General features: G+C 41.7%; 1 protein-coding gene across 4 annotated transcripts; it reads right to left on the bottom strand.

The window, feature by feature from the left end:
* Window positions 1-679: 679 nt before the first annotated feature.
* LOC102781700 (centrosome and spindle pole-associated protein 1-like) lies at window positions 680-19,946 on the bottom strand. Of its 4 annotated transcripts, none has more exons than XM_035912692.2 (29): window positions 19,505-19,946; window positions 18,860-19,035; window positions 18,588-18,687; window positions 18,371-18,474; window positions 17,007-17,075; window positions 15,554-15,792; window positions 15,362-15,453; window positions 15,119-15,215; window positions 14,938-14,995; window positions 14,583-14,851; window positions 13,281-13,399; window positions 13,007-13,148; window positions 12,665-12,776; window positions 12,280-12,318; window positions 9,746-9,893; window positions 9,527-9,655; window positions 9,181-9,293; window positions 8,924-9,073; window positions 7,732-7,875; window positions 5,989-6,102; window positions 5,381-5,447; window positions 5,035-5,161; window positions 2,698-2,837; window positions 2,478-2,606; window positions 2,331-2,371; window positions 2,165-2,225; window positions 1,631-1,740; window positions 1,396-1,543; window positions 680-1,077 (listed from the first exon to the last, which is right to left on the bottom strand). In XM_035912692.2, the coding sequence occupies exons 2-29, from the start codon at window positions 18,956-18,958 to the stop codon at window positions 920-922; spliced, it is 3,318 nt and encodes a 1,105-aa protein (XP_035768585.2). In that variant the 5' UTR covers window positions 18,959-19,035; window positions 19,505-19,946; the 3' UTR covers window positions 680-919. The 4 variants fall into 4 exon arrangements, with proteins under 4 accessions (XP_035768585.2, XP_006781951.2, XP_035768591.2 ...); XM_006781888.2 differs by having other exon boundaries at window positions 18,615-18,687; XM_035912698.2 differs by having other exon boundaries at window positions 18,860-18,986.
* Between the last annotated feature and the right edge of the window lie 557 nt (window positions 19,947-20,503).

Genomic DNA, 20,503 nt, shown 5'->3' with positions numbered 1-20,503 from the left:
AATAATTCATAAAAAAGTTCATAATTTATACATAATATGTTAGCATTAGCCATGTAGCAATTAGCCACATTAGCCATCTGTTATCATTAATATATCAACTAGCTGACTGCAGTTAGATCAAACATGAACAATTATTTCTTTATTAATTATTCATGTTTAATAATTAATTATTTGTTTAATTGTTTAATAATTTATTAAACATGAATAAACATGAAAATATTTTACTCGGACAATACAAGAAAATTATCTAAATTTGCAAAATAATCAAAGTTTAATCTGAAAATTACTTATTTTGATCAAACTTATAACTCATGGGAAAATCTGTTTAAAATATGTGTTAATCTTTTCAATATATGTCTCGGTTGCTATAACTTCTGTTGCTGCAGGATCAAATTCTTCTCTGTGGTACTGAAAATAGTATTGCATTTGAAATTCCAGTATCGTGACATTGCTGTCCTAATGACTTGATGCTACTTTGTGTGACTTGGCATATGTAATTCACATTTAAATGCAGCAGTGAAGTCTTAATTTTGCCATGCAATATGAATTAAAAGGGAGAAAATTGAACCTTTGAATAATTGAGGGAAAATTGTTGACATGAACATAAATTACAGGCAAAGAGCAATTTGCTTTAGCGATGATATGTCTTGTAAAAGGAAGCAAACCAAAACACAGTACATAAAAGTAAAATATAATTTATTTAAAAATATATTCAATAAAACAATAATTTACATGTAAAAGAACACAAAGGTTCCCACACTGGATTACAACTGTGAGGTTTCAACAGAAACAAAAAGAGAAACATCTTTTCCTTGACAGTAACCTACATTTATCTTTAATCAAAGCAATAAATTAAAACCAACTTTGAACTTATGCACTCAATATCAGAAGGACCCTCCAAATCTTAGGAGACAAGGTGCTACGTTGCCAGCCGCTCTCTTCGGATCGCACGGTCTAAACACTTCAGCGGGTCCGATGTTTCTGGCCGTATCCAGCGATCGGTTTCTATAGAGCCCTGACGATTATGAAGAGAAAACCGCGGAGGCGAGTTGTCGTCGTCAGACAGATCCAACGGTGCTGAAGAAAAACAAGTGAACACAGAAAACACACATCTTCACTGTGTAATTAACAAGCTGGGAACGGGCGGCTACAATGCATGCTTTATATAAGAACAAATATTTACTAAATATATATTGTTAGTTTGCAGGTTTACATGAACGATGCTGTACTTACTGAATCGAGCAAACTTCAAACCCATTAAAAATCCTAATGCAGAATTTTATAATGATCGATATATTAGACCCTGAGCTTCATATTCCTGAAGATGGTCTGAATGCTGGTCTGGGCTTTTATAAAACGAGAAACATATTTACACAAAAAAATATGAAGTCGTACCAGCTGTGTTGCCACGACGACTGAGAGCCTGATGACCTGTCCTGTTCCAGTTTCCCCATTCCCCATCCTCATTCTGCCGCTGTCTGGTAACTGCGTGGCCGGAGTAATCATCATAATGACCAACACGGTAGCCAGAAGCAGCTCGCTCCTGAAAAAAGGGAAGAAAAAAGTTAAAACTTCAGCAAATAAACTTCGTGTTTGACCAGGACTCGTGGATGGTTTTTAGGAAGAATACCTGTGGGCGCTGTGACTGTCTGGAAAGCCTCCTCCTCTCCCGGGCCGACAGCTGACGAGTCTTCTCGGGTTCTGGGGTTTGCAGCACTGACGAGCCATCACCCAAAGGGTCTTAACACACACAACCAAAGTCAGTTATTTCAAACATCGCCGCAACTTTTTATGTGATCCTCGTCACTTAAAGCATCCTCGACATTAAAAAGTTCCAGATGTCATTTTGCAGTATACAGTTTGGCCCCACTGAAATAAACTTTCTCAATAATTTGAAAAGTTAGATACATTCAGGTGTGCGTCATACTTCTCCAGCATGAGCTAAACAACACAAACATGAGGCACAACCAGCAGGAGGTAAATTATGTTTGTGATCCAGAGAACAAACGATGTCAGTACTGTAACAGCTCAAAGAATTCGAGATGGCTGTCTGCCATGAAGACTCAGGTCTTGTGAAGTCAGTGAAATGCCTGCAGCTCTATGACTCAAAAGGAGAATGTGGATTTCACCAGCAGTAAAATGCTTTTATTTCAGCATGTCTTACCAATGAAAGCACTCTCTGACTCCAGCAGAAAACCTCTTGCAGATCCCCTGGTCTCGCTCCTCTGAAATACACACAGCTCTTTTCACAGTTCCACTCTAATAACTACAAGCTGGTGGATACGATACAAATCACAGGATTTTTGTGCAGCTTAAACATTATTTCTCACCAGTAGATCATTTTGCTGTGGTGGGGACAGGTTGAAATAATCTGCAACACAAGTAGGATATTCTTTATTATCAACAATGGATGGCACTTTGGACCTGCTGTTGAAAAGTAATAACAGGGTAAAAAAATAACTGAAATATAGTCTGACCGTCCTGGACCGTAGACCTCTGGCTGCTCAACTGATGATATGAATCCCTGTAGTCCCGCCTCCGTCTGCTGGTCCCACCTACTTCCTCTAGTTTAGGATCTTCACTGGAGCCCAACCTCGATTCTTCATCTACCACATTAGAAGTAAATGTAAACATATAATAGTAAAGTAATGTTGTTATTAATAGAGTACAGTCAACACTTTGAGATCACTGTGTTACCTCTGTACTTGAGCTGAAGGGAGTCGTGGATTCGTAACAAATTTCGAGGCTCTGTATATCTGGAGTTAGGCCTACGAACTGGAGCCTGGAGCCTCAGCCTGGCCATATCAAACACATCCACCATAGCACGCTCGCGATACCTGGAGGAATGGAAGCAGGTGTACGCACAGAAATATCAGTTTCTATGGAAGAGCAGAGCAGTCTTTTGTCTGAGTTTGGCTTGTTCTGGTAGACAATGCCGAGGATCAACGATGGTGAAAGCAATAAGCAGTAGGTCGCCAAGCTTTTTAGCTCATTTCCATGATTGAGTCATTCAGCTACATGTAGTCTGCCTCACTGTAATTTCATGTTGCATCTCCACATATACAAACACAAACATGTCTGGATGTTTATGCTCGCGTGTGCAGAGTGGCACACTGACTCATTATGATCAAATGAGAGACGAGATCGAGGTTATTTCTGACTGCTGGTTTGATTTTTAAATTATAACTCAATAAGTCTGCACTTGCACAGATGCTTGTTTATTTCATCTCCTCAACTCCCACCCACCCCACCCCACCGCCCACCGGCTGCTTTTGTCAGTGGGAAACTGTTGTGTATGGGGACAGTACAAGGAAGAATGAGAAGACAGACAGGTGAGACACTGTAAACATACAAAATCAGACTGTACAAGCACAACTATACAAAGCATTAACAGCCACTTGCATCTCTTCAAGAGGTTGTTAACATAAATACCCAGGCAGCCAATCACATCAGAAAGGGAAGGAAAGGTGGTTTAGGTCACTTTGAACATTGAATAGCTGTTGGTGCCAGACAAACTGTTCTCAGTATTTCAGTAGCTGCTCATCTGCTAGAATTTTCCCACACAAGCGGGAACCAATCAGCTAAGTAAAGACAAACGACAGTCAGTCAGAAGGTCAGTCAGTGCGGAAAATTTTTCAAAACTTTGAATGTGTCCCCAAGTGCAGTTGCAAAAACCATCAAGCTCTACAATGAAACTGTCTCACATGAGGACGCCCCAAGAAAGGAAGACCAAGAGTCCCTCTGCTGCTGAGGATACATTCATCCGAGTCACCAGCCTCAGAAATCACAAGTTAACAGCAGCTCAGATTAGAGCCCAGATAAATGCCACACAGAGCTCCAGTAGCAGAAACATCTCTACATCAGCTGTTCAGAGGAGCCTTTATGGTCAAATAGCTGCTAAGAAGCAACAACTAAGGAAAAGTAACAAGCAGAAGAGATTTGTTTGGACCAAGACAAACACAAGGAGTGGACATTAGACCAGTGGACATCTGTGCTTTGGTCTGATGAGTCCAAATTTGAGATCTTTGGTTCCATCCGCCGTGTCTTTGTGCGACACAGAAAGGTGAACGTTGGTTTCTACATACATGGTTCCCACTGTGAAGCATGGAGGAGGTGGTGATGGTGTGGGGGGGCTTTGCTGGTGACACTTTTGGGGATTTACTCAGAATTGAAGGCAGACTGAAGCAGCATGGCTACCACAGCATCCAGTAGCAACATGCCATCCCATCAAGTTTGCATTTACTTGGACCATCATTTATTTTTCAACAGCACAATGACCCCAAACACACCTCCAGACTGTGTGACCGAGAAGGATGTGATGCACCAGATGGCCTGGCCTCCACAGTCACCTGACCTAAACCCAGTGCAGATGGTTTGGGATGAGATGGAGCGCAGAGTGAAGGCAAAAGGACCAACAAGTGCTCAGCATCTGTGGGAACTCCTTCAAGACTGTTGGAAAACCATTTCAGGTGACGACCTCACGAAGTTCATGGAGAGAATGCCAAGAGTGAGCAAAGCTGTAAGCAAAGCAAAGAGCGGCTGCTTTAAAGAATCTAAAATATCAAACATTTTTTGAGTTATTTCACAATTTTTTATTTACTACATAATTCCATCATAGCTTTGATGCCTTCAGTGAGAATCTGCAACACAAACAGTCATGAAAATAAAACCATTAAATAAGAAGGTGTAACGAAAGTTTTACTGCTATTGTAGCTCAATGTGAATGATAGTGTGTATTAAACACTCTGTTTCACTTGCTAACTTCACTCTTCTCCACGTCTTTCTGAAGGACCAACAACAGCACAACTAAGAGCAATCTGTAACACAGTCTCCTGGTGACAACATGAAAGCAAAAGCCTGCAAAGCTGCTCGTCGACAAACACAGAGACCACTTTTGGTGGTTACAATATGAAATATCTAAGTACGCAATGTGCATTAACTGATGCACAGCTACATCCAATATGAAGTCTGGTAAATGTATATGCATCCATTAGTATGCCAAAGGTTACAGCATGAGTGATGAATGTGTTTTACCTGTTATTCAGAGGAGAGTCTAAATCCTCCCAATCCGCCTGCTGCAGGTCACCCTCCAGGCGTTTTTGTTCATTGCGGAGCTGCCGACGCAATGCTGACAGCTCACTGAACAGATCGCAACGGTCTCCTAAAACACACACAGTCTATAGCTGATACAGCGTTTTCAATATCATTACCCTTCTCAGCACCAACCAAACGTAAAGAAACACAGCCGAGTCGATGTGTAAGAAAGGACGGATCACTCTAAGTGTCAAAGAAAATGTAACACTGTTTATGGGAGACTGAGCCCAACACAAAGATCCTGCAGATATGATCAGAGGCATCTATGTTTGCTCTCACACAGTACCTGCAGCTCGCAACTGGTTCCTACAAGCAGGGACGGGAGGGGACTGCAGACCGGACAGAGACCGCTCCTTAAAAACAAAAAGATTAATTCACAAAGGATTTTAGCAGAAAATATTCTATTACAGAGAACTAAATTAAACATTTTCTAACTTTTAAATAAACTGGACCAAGAAAAGTCTTAAAAACAGTGCAGATATAGTAGCCTGTGTTTAAGCCTTTCAAATATTAAATACAAAACACTGCTGGTAACATTCTGTCATTGAGGCTTGGGTCACTTTGACTTTAATGCCTTTCACATCATCATTCATCACAGTACAGATGTGATCTGTGCAAACACTTGTAGAAAAGACTTGTTACAGGTAGTTAGCACCGGCTAACTGTGACCTGAGTAACTCTGAAAAGCTATGCATAAGAGACATGAAATAAATGTGTACATGTGCAACAGACTGAAACTTACACAGAAAGTGTTACTCAGTCTGGATGAGTAACATTAGCATAACAACTTTTACAAAAAACCTCTGGGTGCATTCAACCCTCAAACATTTTTACATAAAATAAATCAACCTCAAGATGCTGTCAGACTAATGGAAGTGAGTGTAAGAGACTTACAGATGATGGGACTGTAGAGTGTTGGCTATCAGCAGTGGGAGGTCTGGAGGTATACTGGTGAAGGCCACGTTTCTTCTGCAGAGTGGGGATTGGAGGTGAGGGTTCCCTGTGGACCTGAAGACACACAGCTTGTGATTTACTACATAAAACTTTAAAATACTACAGTTAATATAAGCCAACTGATTAGTTGAAATTTATTGTTCAGAATATTTGGAAGTTATTCCACACAGCCAAGAAGGGTATAGCAGTGTAGCTACAAGAGAAGTCCCTACAAATGGTGACTACCTTCATCTTGACCTAAGAACACGATTGAACACACACACACGCGCGCGCGCGCGCACACACACACACACACACACACACACACACACACACACACACACACACACGATGGTTTATTTAATCAAACATATTGATATAAAAACTGTTTCATTTTATTTTTTCCACATCATCATGTTTATATTGTTCTGCAGTTAATAGTATTTTGGTGCTTTGAGAATATCTTTTTCAGAAACCATCATGCCAATAAAGCATGACTGAAGTGATCTGAACTGAGTGAGAGTGTCCTGAGTGGAATCAGCGACGGCCATTTTCATCTTGAAAGCTAATCAAAGGAAAGAAATTAAAAGAAGCAGCTGTCGTTCAGGAGGTAGGTGGCCCAGTAACCACAGGGCTGACAGGCTTGTCCATCTGTCAGAGTGTCCTTGGACAAAACATTGAACCCCAACTAATTGCTCCCAGTGCTCACACCAGCACCATGCACGGTAGCTCAACTCCGCTGGTGTGGGAAGGGATAAACCAAATAGTGGCACTGTTTGGTCTTTGGATCAAAATAATGAAGGGGTGTCTTCAAATAATTCAAGTGAACACACAGACACATACAGTATTTGTATGTTGGTGGTCAGCTGGTCACTGGTTACAGTCTTTGTAGTTATGTGTGTCTTGAAATATGAAACATAAATACAACACCTGAGTAGACATTTGGTCACATGGAGGATGATGACTTTTATTCCTGAATATCAGATGTCTGCTTTGCATCTCATACTTCTGTTCCTTAAACAAACTGACTTTAACCCTGACAGTACTGCAAATTGTGTTTCACAATAAGTGTAAACAGTTAACAAAAGTGAGCAATAGAGTTCATTTTGTTCATCTGGACTCGGGGAGATCCAACCTCGAGGATCGCGTCCCTCAAAACAAAGACCAGTATAGTAACTGGACTGGTATTTACCGTTCTACTCAACTTAAACACTCAAAGCACTTTCTCAATCACCCAATCTATCCGTGCCTGAGCACTTTCCAACACACACAAACACCTGAGATACTAACCCTGGGGTTCAAGTGCCAAAGCATTGAAAACCGAACAACTTCTGGCTGAGCAGATGGCTCAACACAGAAGAGCTACCTCATCACGCCAGAACTCAGCCGCCTATTTACCAGCTCATAGTGACTCCGTCTCAGTCCAGGTGTATAAGTTCATCACTGAAGCAGGATCACAGAGTCATGGAGACCATTTATGTGAAAAGGGAATGACCGTCTCTGACCCACCGAGGGGGCTAAAATGTATCTTTCACCATGTTACAATCCTGTGATTTCAGCCATTCCCCAGCTTTCTGTGATCAGTACTCTTAGTGATTAATGATTGGGACAATTTGCTTTCTGGGATTTTGTTACCTGGATTATTAAGTAGGCATCAAGTCAAACGATGGACAGCGTGACATAGGTGTACATCTGTGAACTGACCTCTTCCACCCGTGCCTGTCTCTCCATCTCATACTGTCTCCTCAATATCGCACTCTCCTTCTCCTCTGCTTCCTTCTTTATCCTCTCAGCTTCCTTCTTCCTCTGTTCAGCCAGCTGAATCAGTTCTTCATTCTTGGCCTTTTGCTGAGAGAAAGAAAAAATATTAGAGGAAGTGCACAAGACAAAGATTTAGGGAAATGAGAAAGACTTGCAATGTGTTATAATTAGAGACCATCACAACATCCGCAATCCCCAGCAACATGATTTACAGTCCAACCTGTGTGCACTTGTTACTACATGCGTATTCACTTTGTAGGGGTTGGCCAACGCGCATCTCTGGACTCAACCCTGATTTTAAATTCAGCTACACATCTGCACAGTTGCATGACTACATCTTGCACAGAAAAGATCGGTCGACAGACAGGCATAAAAACACCTGCCAAAGTACTCAAAGTGACTTTGGCTACATTCACACTGCAGGTCTTAATGCTCAAATCCAATTTTTTTGTCTGCTTGTTCACACTACAAATAAAAAGTGACAGCAAACACGCTCTAGTGTGAACGGTTCACGGCCCTCAAAGCGGCCGCATGCGCAAAAGAAGACGTCACACACAACACGCTCTGTTCAGACCCGGAGCAAACAGTATTGTTTGACTGATGGCCTTAATATAAAGACTTCGGACTTTACGTTTCCCAATTTTGCTTTATTTTAGTTTGTTATTTACATTTGGGCTAATAATGATCCTTATTGCTGTTTTAGAGAAGAGCGGTGCTTCAAAGGATAGTTGCAGATTTGTCAGAATCTGCAGATTATACAGTACAAATAAAATGTTCATGTTTCTCCAACGTTGTCTTCCCAACAGTTTCACTGGATGGCCAGGAAGCGTTCACGATGTCTTCTCCGGCGCTGATAATTGGCGTCTGCCTTGTGTCAGTGACGTAAAAGACGGATTTAATGCGACAGGACCGTTCAAACAGCAGTCACTTTCTAACACATCAGATATGTATCGTCTTCAGTAACACATACAGAAGTGACCCAGATCGGATTTGTGCCATTCACACTGTCATACCATGATCGGATATGGGTTGCATAGGGTCAGAAAAGTTGGATTTGATGCACTTTCGCCTGCAGTGTGAACGTAGCCTAAGTCAGAGATGAAGCCTTTCTATCCGTCAGATTTTAGCTTCTCACCTCCATTTCCTTTCGTTTCTTCCTCTCTTGCTCCTCCTCGTACTCCCTCTGGATGCGAGCCCTCTGCTCTGCCAGTCTCTTCTCCTCCTTCTCTTCCTCCAGCCTGATTCGTTCTCTCTCCACTGCCCTTTTACGCATTTTCTCCTCGATCTGCAAACAAATGCAGGCTGATAAAGAACTAAACCAGCGATTTTCAACAAGACAGCGTAGCATATAATACCGACAGGAGAAATGCCCCCAGCTGCGTAGCCTTTTACCTGCTGTTTGAGGTAAGCTTTGTACTTGTCCTGCTCCTGGAGCTGTTGCTCTGTGGGCTGGCTGGCAAATACTTTGCCTCTGGCAAACTGTGGGGTTTGTACATGGGTGAAACCTACAAAACATGAAACCGATCTTTCAAAATAAACGTATCAGTCTCAATGCTGTTGTTTCTGGATATTCTGATATGCTACTCGGTGGAGATGCCAGTTTCTGAACATTGAAGTAACAGCCAGTTTTAGCCTGTTTTCTTTGTGTTATATGGCTGTGGTGTCAACAATAATCTGATAGCAAACAAAAGCTAAATGAAGCAAAGTCATATTTCTAGTGGTATGGATGCCACACTACCAGAAACCCTCTCATTGGGGTCCAGGTGCTCAGTCCGGCTGGCTGCCGCAGCAGCTGTGGCTCTCCTCTGCCGCTGCTCCGGGTTGCTGTACGCCTCCTCGTTCAGCTTGTGCATCTGACTGAGATCAGCTGCAGAGTCAGGCACGCTAAGTTAGAACAGCTCCTCTGAATTCGTAACATGCTGCATACTATAAAAAGACGGTACACAGCGGGACATACCAATGAGATTTCCAGTGCTGTCCCTCAGCGGCGCTCCTCCTCCACCTCTCCCCCAGGGCTGGTGGTTCTCCATGTCAGCCTCCAGCTGAGCCTCGTAACGCTCCCTGTCCTCCCTCTCCTGACGCCTCCGCTCCTGTTGCTCCTGGATCTAACAAACAGTATTTCTCGGTTTATTCAACACTCAAATGTCAGCGATCAACAACTATGTTCCCAAGACACTGTGAAATGTTCTATTTTCACCACAACTATCTGTCCAATTGATGAAGACAGTAAGCCTCAGTGATGAATGTTACCACCGTTTTCTCATTAAATGTGTCAAGATGCCTATTATATACTTTCAAAAACATTTAAAAAACAACACAAAAGTAAAACTGAATATCTTGTGTCAGGGCTCGCAAAATTTCAAAATCCCTGGTAGCCCTTCGGGCAGGGACTCTTCAGTTTTTGGTAGCCCAAAATAAATTTAAGTAGCCCGAATAAAAAAGAGAGCAATTTTTTGATTTATGTTTTGTTTCCTTTACAATATTATACTTTAATGTATAATATTGTAAAGGAAACAAAACATTATTCAAAAAATTGTTGAAAAACAAATTACAACATTGTATAAAAATTACAATCATCAACTCAAATACTTGGTTCTAATTGAACAGAAATTTCTATGAACTTGTAAGAACTGTGTAGGAGATGAATCAGTCTGTGTCAGATCCTGAATTTGAAATTTCCACTGAAGTCACGAGTAAGAGGCAGGTGGAACCAAGATCTAGGCCATTTGCTTTTTGAAGTTTGCAAAGACTGCTAAATTGTGCCAGTGGTAGTTCACTCTTTGCAACATAGTACGCTGTTTTAAACTGATTTTCAGGCTTATTTTTAGTTTGTTATTTGCAATTGGTGTTTGTTCTGGGAAAGATATTGCAGACTGAGCAATAATGCATTTCTTGCATTTCACATGGGTTCTAATGGGGGCCTTTCTTAAAATTACTGGTCCCAGTAACAAAGGCGCTTGTCGACTCAGAAATCGAGGGAAAACCAACAACACACCCGACAGAACATTATGTTATTTACATGGGTGAACATAAGTGGTCCGCATGTGCGCATTCGCTGTCAAAATAAAAGACGCGCACCAGATAAGAAGTTGCAGCGCACGTTTGCGTCCATATAAAAGGCTGTGTTTTTGTCCGCTAGAGTGGGATTTTCACAGCACATTCTGCACCACATCTCTGTGCGTTCATCATTTGTTTGAAGCCAGCTCACCTCCTGCAACCACTTTTCCGAGAATACGCGCTTCTTTTGCGGTTCGGACTCCATCTGACATTTCTTTGGAAGTGGAGGAACACCAAAGTAATTGCTTAAAGGAGCTTCTTCGACATCTTTAAGAGTTCTAAACAAATGTCTTTCCTCCTCCAGAAAATCTTATGTACGCAAACACGCGTTGCAACTTCTTATCTTGTGTGCGTTTTTTATTTTGACAGCAAATTCACACCTGCGGACCACTTATGTGCACCCCTGGTTATTATTTAGCTTGTCATATTGCAGCCACAGAAATTATTTTGTCCATGAAACCATAAAGCTGCACTTTCTTTTTGTCTTATAGTCTGATTTGTCATAACTTTTCCGTTTTGTGGTCACTTCTTCACCCTGACCTGTCTTATTTGGCTCAGCAGAACTCAAATATATATCTTGCTGCTTTTAAACAGGCACTCACATAACGCTCAGCGATTCTCTGCGCGATCAACCTCTCACATGTTTAAGTTTGCTGTGGGAGATTTCACTTGTCATGTTTGCATAGTAAGCTAACGACTGATAAGACGATGTCAGAGGAATTGGTGCGCAAATTATCATCACTCACCAATCAGTACTGTCGCTCTCTATACACAGTTCGCGCGATTGCAAAGTGAAAGCAAAAAACAAGCGCAAAAAAACAAGCGCAAATTCAAACGCGATTTCAATATGTCACATATTGACAGTGGCTCACCGATGCCAATGACATAATTACCCAGCTACATTTCCAAAAGAATGCAAAAGCATTGACATGTATCTTTCCTTCCTACGATAGCCCGACGGGCAGGGCAGAGATAGATTTTGGTAGCCCGACTGGAAAAATCGCTAGCCCCGGGACGTCGAGCTAGCGATTTTGTGAGCCCTGTTGTGTTGACTTCATTTGTTCCAATTTTCACATTTCAGCTCAGTTTATCAGAAGCTTTCAAACATGAGCTGCAAATATGGAACCAAAAAAAGCAGAAGAATTAAGTTATTACTGCACCAGAACGACAAGGAACCAAAGCACAGCGACGAACTACCTGGAAAACATTTTAGGGAGTCTGCAGTGATCTTGTATGCTAAAGAGAAGACCAGGGAAATATGCACGCTAAGCAGATGGAAAGAGGATTTTCACAATAAAAGGGGACAGGGTGGGATTTGGTTATGAAGTAACTGAACAGAGGAGGATCTCAGAATTACTTCTACAGCCAACTCGACTAATACATGAGAAGGATTTTTGATTCCAGATAACTTACAGGGAGCCTTATCTATTTTACCTTGCTGTAAAGCTCGCCGTTTCCACTCCTGGAAGCTTCCTGTCAACACATCACACACTAGAATGCAGTGCAATTTCATTACCTTCAACTCTCTACCAATACTGTTTTCAGCCAAATAACAAAGGAGGAGCCCAGCAACATCATCACCACAAACGTCCGTGATGGCCAAATTTATTCACCTTTAAATATCAACGGTGCTGAATGCTTCTCTGGTGATTTAAAGGCCCCCCCCTCCTAATCATATAAATCAAATCTACATCCATCGACATTCTTCTGTGCTTATACTTTAACGCTGTTGTTCATAGCTGTATCACGAGCACCAACAAAATTTTAGTTCTTTGGGTGGTGGCAGCACAAAGAAAACTGTTCCTTTTATCTCACCTACCTGTTGTTTCAGAGCATCCCTGTAGCTCAAAATCCTTTCCCTGGCTGATCTGGATCTCTCTGAAGGGAACATGTTGGCATGCGATGGCCCAGTAGCCGTCTCGTTGCTGGGCCTGTTAGAGTAGTTGAGACCCGATGAGCACTTTTGTTGGTGTGTCTTACTACCATGTCTTACAGCAAACACAAACAGGAGTTAAAGCCACGTCCTTACCATTCTGTTGGAAACTATAATGAGTTTACTTGGCCTGGGCAGGATTCACTAACATGATTGTGTGCGTGCAGGTATAACAGATATAATTACTGCCATCTTGTCTTCTAGAAAACTGTAAGAGTAGATATTTACTGCATAGGAGGCTCAGGAAAGCTGCTGCCACTGTGCTGGCTCTGAGGGCTGTGGTTACCAAGCTGGCTGGGCACGGCTTCCCCTGGCGGGACATTCCAGTAGGGCGTGGGAAAGCCAGCACCAGGAACAGGCATGTGCCCGTCTGAAAGAAAATCAATCACATAATAAACTAAAAGTAGAACACCTGTCTAATATACCAATTATACTCGGATCAGGTTTTGTAATGTAGACCAGAAAGTGTTTTTACTCCCATGTAACAGAGACCCGGACTTACAGTAGGCCATGTTTGGATCAAGCATGCTTCTGTTGGCGTAGTAGTGATGTGGCTCTACATAGGGGCTTCTGTATGCATCACTCACTGAAGGAGGTGGGCGGGGATGAAACAGAGGATGTCTGGGGAGGAACCATTTCAAAACATGTGATTTGTAACTAAATAAATATTCAATCCTGAATGAATTTCTGGATTCAGCTGGGACTGGGACTAGTTAGTGTTTTTTTAAGTGTCTTAAAGGGTTCATGAAGCCCTGCAACAGTTAATCAAAAGAGTTTCATTCTAGTTTCTCTTTAAGGTCCTTTTCATTAACTGCAGTTAGGGCCGTGCAATATGACCAAAATCTCATATTTATCGCCCCGACAACGATATGTATCACAAAAATTTTATATTTTCTGTAAACTCTATGAATCTCAGGCAACTTGACTTGCAAAGTGTTTTCAGCTGGGCGTCGTGTACCTGGAGTTAAGTGTTACATAAGATGAAATGGCCGCAATTTTCTTTGTGAGTATTTATTACACGACGTGCTGCGGGGAAAAGCCTGCTCTAAGGTTTTTGGGGGGGTTTTTTAAGCACTTGACAGCTCTTTCTGGCCTCTCATCCATAAACACTCTGCATACTATTTCACGTGATTCTGTTTATTTTGAAAAATCTCAAATCTTCAACTTTATTGTGAAAGGTTTATGTGGAAAATAAACATGCGGATGGTGGAGCCACGCGATCGTTGTTGCTAACGACAACGCATAAAAACAGTCGCTTGTCCGTCTGTAGTGTGGTTATATTAAATATAAGAAAAAGGGAGAACTTCAAGAAATTCTACAGTGACCATCAAAATGATGGAAAAAATTGCCGTAAACAGTTTATTTTACGACACCACGAAACAAACGATAGCATAAAATATGAGACGATAGATGTTTTCATATCCTCATCCTGATATATATCTTTATATTGAACAACGTTAACTACAGTGTTTGTCAATTCTGCTGGATCCAGATTCTCAACACACAAACACGTACTGGACACTGATTCCCAAAACAAAACACTGTATTATCATTACTGTTTGATCTCACTGACATGAGCCATTATATACGGTTTACTCTTCCACAGCTGCATTCAGTTCATTTAAACATGTCCTGCAGCATCACATCATTGCTATTATTAACTGACTTCGTTATGAAAACAATGCAGACATATTTGGCTCCACTCAACCAATTTGCTGCTCAAGTGTTGCCTCCTGTCCTAATCTTAAGTGTTGCATTATGAAATCATTCAGACTGTAACTGATGTAAAGTTTCGTATTACTACCTAGGGATGTCCATGGACGTCACAGGGTTGGCAGGCTGGCTGTTGGGAGGCAGACCACCTCCACCTAAGCCCAGGGCAGAGCTATACTCCAGCAAAGGGGACGGGAAGGCCACGTGAGCCTGCTCGGGGGGAGGCATTTCCCTCTCTCTAGCACCAATCTTCTCGATGTCAGGTAGAGCACTTGATGATGATCTATCACCTGTGGTTACAGGATCTGACACCTGGGCACCTTTTCTTCTGCTCAGTCCAAACTGTCTGATTCGGTCCGGCTGGATAAAGAAACAGCTGATAAATATCCTGCACACTGTAAACATTCTCAGAGTAAAGGAGAGTGGCTTATGAGCTGTAAGCTGACCTGTTTCTCAGGGTCATTTATTCCTGTTGCTGCGACTTTCAACTCGAAATATTTTTCCCTGAAACAAAGACACAAACTTGTATCCATTTCTGCATTTCTGCAGCCACTGCAAGTCATAACTAAGTGCCTAAAGTGGTGAAATATTTAGGGCTTCTAGTGAGCACCATAAATAAAGACGCACCTCTTCTTGTTGCAGTGCTGCTCAGCTATCTGCTCCTGTAGCTCCTGTCGGTAGCGCTCCTTCCTCCTCTGCAAAGCCTCACGTGTATCAGCTGTTCCTGAAAACACGGGACCGCATCTGAAACCTTGAATTCATTTTCCCAATTCTTTTTCACATTTAAAGGGTTCATAAGTTTGTAACTGTATGTTCAGCTGTTTTAACACAAAATATGTTTTTTGAGCTGCTCACGGGAAGTCTTTTTACCTATTAAAAGGCCAGTGGCAAACTCAGCATCTGCAGATTTGTTCTGCACTCTGGATGTCTGTCCATCTCTGGTAACACCAGCTGAATCTTCCCTAAACACACAAATAAAATGAGGGAGAAAGAAGTCACTATCTTTAACACTACTTTTATCATAAACACATAAATCAACACTACAAAAGCAAAATCTTCTACCTGCCATCGGTCTTTGTAGGTCGTCTCTTCTCATAATTTCCATTAACTGCCATATGTCTCGTGCCTTCAATCAGCTCCACTTCATCTTTACACTCCTCTCCCTCCGACTCCTGGTCCATTGGCCTCCCCAGCCTGTCTCGATGCCTGAAGAGCGCTGGCGAATGCCTCTCTTCATCCTCAGCTAGGCACAGAGGCCTGTGTAGCATCCTGCTCTCCTCTGTTAGAGTGGCTACGTCCTTCTGTTTGAGCACAGACAGGCGTGGCTAAAGGACACACCATCATAACAAGGCAACACTGAAGAAATAAACCGAGATCACTAGAAAGAAAGAGGCTGCCTTTGTTCTGTCATCCATCCAGCCACTTATCGCCAGTCTGTCGCAGGGCTAACACACAGAGACAGACAACCATGCGCACTTACATTCACACCTATGGGCAATTTAGATTAATCAATTAACCTAACCCAACAAACTGCATGTCTTTGGACAGTGGGAGGAAGCCGGAGTACCCGGGGAGAACCCACACAAACACGGGGAGAACACGCAAACTCCACACAGAAAGACTGATGGTGGAATTGAACTCAGGACCTTCTTGTGCGGCATGTGCGCGAACCACCGTGCTTGTTTTGTCATGTTAGATGAAATCAAGTACAGTAACAAAGCTACTGTCTGATCTGACATCAGATGTTACAGTCTTTCATTATCACATCAGAGTGGATTAATGGACTGTCGAGCTGTCACTACTGCATTTGTACGAGTATCACTTGGAGTAGTGCGGTTTCAAAGTTTACGGCTTTAAATTGCTTATAAAGTTAGATGAAAGCCTTTATTGTTGCAACAGTTTACTCGATGTGTTTAGCTTTCTATGTCAATCGCTGATCTATTGTTTTAGCTTAGTTTTTAACTTTAGTCTTTACTGACATTCACATGGTGTTTGTGCACATATTGAGGTGTCTCCATCTTTTATACACACACTGAAGCTCTGAGCCAACAGAGTTGTACGTAGGAAGGAAAATGTCTGTTTGAGGTGTGACTGTACCAGCGACAGATAGTGCCAGCAAGCAGACATTCTACTGCTGCATCCTGCATGTGAAAAAGGACAGCTTCAGCACTGCCACAACATGATCCTCCCAACAATCACATGTTGATTCATGCAGGACAATGGCTTATGTAACATCTGGTAACATCAGAAGTAACCGCTCCACTAAGAGTCGCCCGGATTGAGAATCACTGATGAAAACACGTGTGGGCTCTTTCACAGTGCATCTTAAATGTGTTTATAGTCTTTTGTGTTTATAGTGTTTTGGTAAAGAAAAGTTTTTTATTCCAAATGAACAAATGAGAAAATTCTTTTGTTCTTCTGTTGTCATCTGCCATCCACTTTAGCAGCCATTCTGTTCGGCCAAGCATCTGATCTTTAAATATATTAAAATCATAAAAGACATTTAGACATTTACCTTGACAGGTCTCCTGTTATTGAACTGGAGTAATGGTCCTGCAGTCTCAACACGTTCAAACAGTTTTTTCTGTAACATAAAATAAAAGCAGAGATGAAACAGGTGGTGTAAACCTAATGAGCAGACTGTAGCTAGTATTTAAAAACTGGCTTTGATGCTAGAGCTGCGACCTCAGGTGTACAGATAGGTACGCAACAACGCTGATGTTTACAGTAGAGTGTGTAATATTTCATGTGTGTCATTGTATTACATGGAGAACAACTGAAACCTTTGTCTTATTTTTTACTTTATTAACACAGGATTAGCAACATAAACAGGCCGAGCAGATGTTTATTTGGGTTTCTATGTTTCTTATTCCTGACTGTCTTTCAATTGCCACACAGCTTTGTCATATTTGTGACACAGCATGACGAGCGCTTTATACAACATGCCTCATTCACCCAATGTGTCCAAGTGCTTTCTATCTAACATCACATTCACACTTTGGGGGTTCAGTGGAATTCAGTATTTTGCCCAAAGGAAGACATCGAATCGCCAACCGTCCGATTAGAGGATCTGTCCTACCTCCCGAGCCACCGCCACGGAAATCTGTCTGCAATCTCTCTCAGAACTATGTCTAAAAAAATGTAGTTTATTGAACAGTTTCTCACCAATAAACTGCAAAGAAACAATGCTCCATTTTATTCTAAATCCTATATCCAGCAAACCTTTCCACGATGGGGAGAAAACCCCCACTCAGCACAGTCACACACATCTAAAGGTGTGACCTGGTCAGGCAGTCAGTTGGTGAAATTTGCCTCCTTACTGGAGATTTATACTTAAGCGGGAAATTCATGATATTGCTACGTTGTAACCGCAAAACCAACTGAAACCCTACATTGTAACTAAAGTGCACCTCCTTGGAAATGTAACTACATGTCGAGGATCAATCTAAGGCCTCACAAATGTTAGCAAATTGCTAGAGGAGACTGATATAGGAATGGATGTGAGAATATGTACAAAGAAGTGGACAAACTCGAAAAAAAATGGACAATGACAAAGAGTGGGGACCCAGGTGGGGGGAAAGTCCCAGCATTTTATTTGTAGCTATCGGCTGGCATCATGTATAAAACACAATCACAATGTACTTAACCCATAATGCAGCACACACAAGCATAAATGCCAGCAACAATTTCAGCCACTTACATCAGTAATATCTACAAAGATTCCCCACAGAAGTCAAAGTCAGCCTAAGTGATGCTAGCAGCTCTCTTTAGGCTGTGATGATAGTGCTGGGTGAATTGTGGCAAACTGTGATGTTTGGGTCTACTAAATCCCAACAATTTATAGAATGAAAAATAAACAGGGCAGTGTGTGACAGTCACCTGAGTCATGTAGCGCCTGTAGTCCATACGAAGCTCGTGCTGCAGCCTCTGTTTCTTCCTCTCGTACTCCACACCAAGGGGGAGACCCACACTGCAGCTCTCCTCTGAAAACACATCAACATTTCATAGAGACAGAAGGTAAACAGTGTTATGCAAAACAAATCTCAAGTGACAAGTGAAATACTTAAATAATATTTAACTTAAAGTATGAACTGACGTGACAAATTGTGGCCAGGATCTATACCTCTTCCCTGTGCTTTTGCCTTAGGAGGGATGTTCTCCTTAGCAGTAGACCCGTAGCCTCGGTAGGGTTTTGCCTGTCAGTCATAAGGAAAAGAAGATCCACATTACTTCTTAGTTACAGCATATAACGGCAAAGAGGGCGGCTAAAGTTTAACTTCAATAAACTTCTTATTTGGTCTAAAACTGTGTTGTTTTTCAGATGTTTATCAAAAGGCCTGCCTTGAAAATTATTTATTTCTAACCCACCTTCATTTCCATGTATGGGGGGTCTTGTTCTAAACAGGCTTTATCCTCTGCCACCCTCGCCTTGCGTTCCCTGATGAAGTTCTCCAGCTCGTCGTCCATCTCTATCCGGCGAGGTTACACAACCGAGCTGGAAACAACAACTTAGTCCTGCTTACAGTGAGCTTACAGAGAGCTCACTGCAGCGAGAACAAATGATAAAACTGTATGTTATACAGGGTTCAGTGCGTCACGGCCGTCACTGATATGAACTGCAGCACACACCGGTTCGCGTGCAAGTCGGTTCTATCACTTTAATTTACTGTTGTCAGGCAACCGGCGTCAAGTTCCAGGCACAGATAGCATTAACCCGCTTAACTGTATTAGCTTAGCAACTACTAGCAATATAATAATGCAATTAGTATGTAGCATGGAAAGTGCTCGTAACTGTAACGCCCAGAACGTGTTTGGTTCGTTTAAACCGACTTAAATTGCTAAGGTTCGCTTGCTTATTAGCTTTGACTAATGGAAAGCAAAGTAAAGCTAGCAAAAACACCACAAAAGCACATGAAAGCTAATCTTAGCTAATGAGCACTTGGCTTCGAGCTGCTAGCGTTAACTTTCTACTGGAACTCTGTACTGTTGTTATTAGAATTAAGTCAAACCTACCATTAGGTGGTGTATGATTGCGAGGCAGTGTTCGTTAGCTTGAAAAGGATCGCGGTGGCTTGAGCGATTGTATATCGCAAACAAATAGCAGTACTTCCGGTCGCAGGTGTCGAAATAAAATACTGTGTAGGAATACTTGGTGATGTGTCAGCTATCAGAAACCATTCAAATTTGAAACTATGTTGATGTGTCCGTGTTAATAGGAACATATTTGTTTTTTATTTGAGAATTCATCAAATCAAATTTTCTCTGTATCTCCATTATAAGCTAGTTACAAAATTTCACAATCGTTCACATATCACAGGCTTTTCAATCGGATGTTCTCTAGCATATCGACACTATGGCTCTATCCCAATTCAGGGTCTGCCGCCTTAAAGGTCCACAAGGGCCGCGTACTCAAATACCGCTAAGTCCGGAAGTGCAAGGCTTGAGAAATGGGACGGTCTAGCCTCCGTCTCGCTGCCCAGGTTGCCTAGCAACTAAGATACTAACCGCTGGAAATGTTTCGTACAGCATTTTTTGACAGAAATGAAGAAAAAATATTTTGTTCATTTGTTTGTTTGTTTGTACATGAGCTTTGATTTGATATGTATCTGAGGCTGAGACCACGGGACTGTAAAAACATGATTGTTGGGCTTCATTTCTGTACTGAGTGAGCAGTCATTTTAAGATTAGCTAGAAATAACAATTGGCTAATGTTGTTCACGAGATTAAAGTCATCTTACTTTGGTAATGTAAATATAATATGGCCAATATTAAAGTTATTATATTAACCATTATTAGTTATTACACCAGTGAACTTGAACTCACTGCTGTTGCAGTTATTTATATTTCCTATCACCTTAAATCTTCACTCAAAGTCAAGTATCTTTGACAGTGTATTATATAGATGTATTATATATGAGAGACAAATATTGTTCTTTTAATATGTTGGCATTACTAAATGTAGCACAATGCTTACATATCTCTGCTGTGACCTCTAAGCTCTTTCTAAACAAG

The sequence above is a fragment of the Neolamprologus brichardi genome, chromosome 2 (assembly GCF_056152115.1).
Source record: "Neolamprologus brichardi isolate AB-2024 chromosome 2, ASM5615211v1, whole genome shotgun sequence".
NCBI lineage: Eukaryota > Metazoa > Chordata > Actinopteri > Cichliformes > Cichlidae > Neolamprologus > Neolamprologus brichardi.
Note: the sequence above shows the minus strand (reverse complement) of the source record. Positions and strands in the feature narration are given on the sequence as shown.

What these genes read in the sequence shown, in the direction of transcription:
- LOC102781700 (XM_035912692.2), bottom strand. Translation starts at nt 18,958, where the DNA reads ATGGACGACGAGCTGGAGAACTTCATCAGGGAACGCAAGGCGAGGGTG. An exon ending in CCCCATACATGGAAATGAAG is followed by an intron (nt 18,688 to 18,859) that starts GTGGGTTAGAAA and finishes TATGACTGACAG; the next exon opens with GCAAAACCCTACCGAGGCTA. An exon ending in AGAAACGAAAGGAAATGGAG is followed by an intron (nt 7,876 to 8,923) that starts GTGAGAAGCTAA and finishes TCTTTCTCTCAG; the next exon opens with CAAAAGGCCAAGAATGAAGA.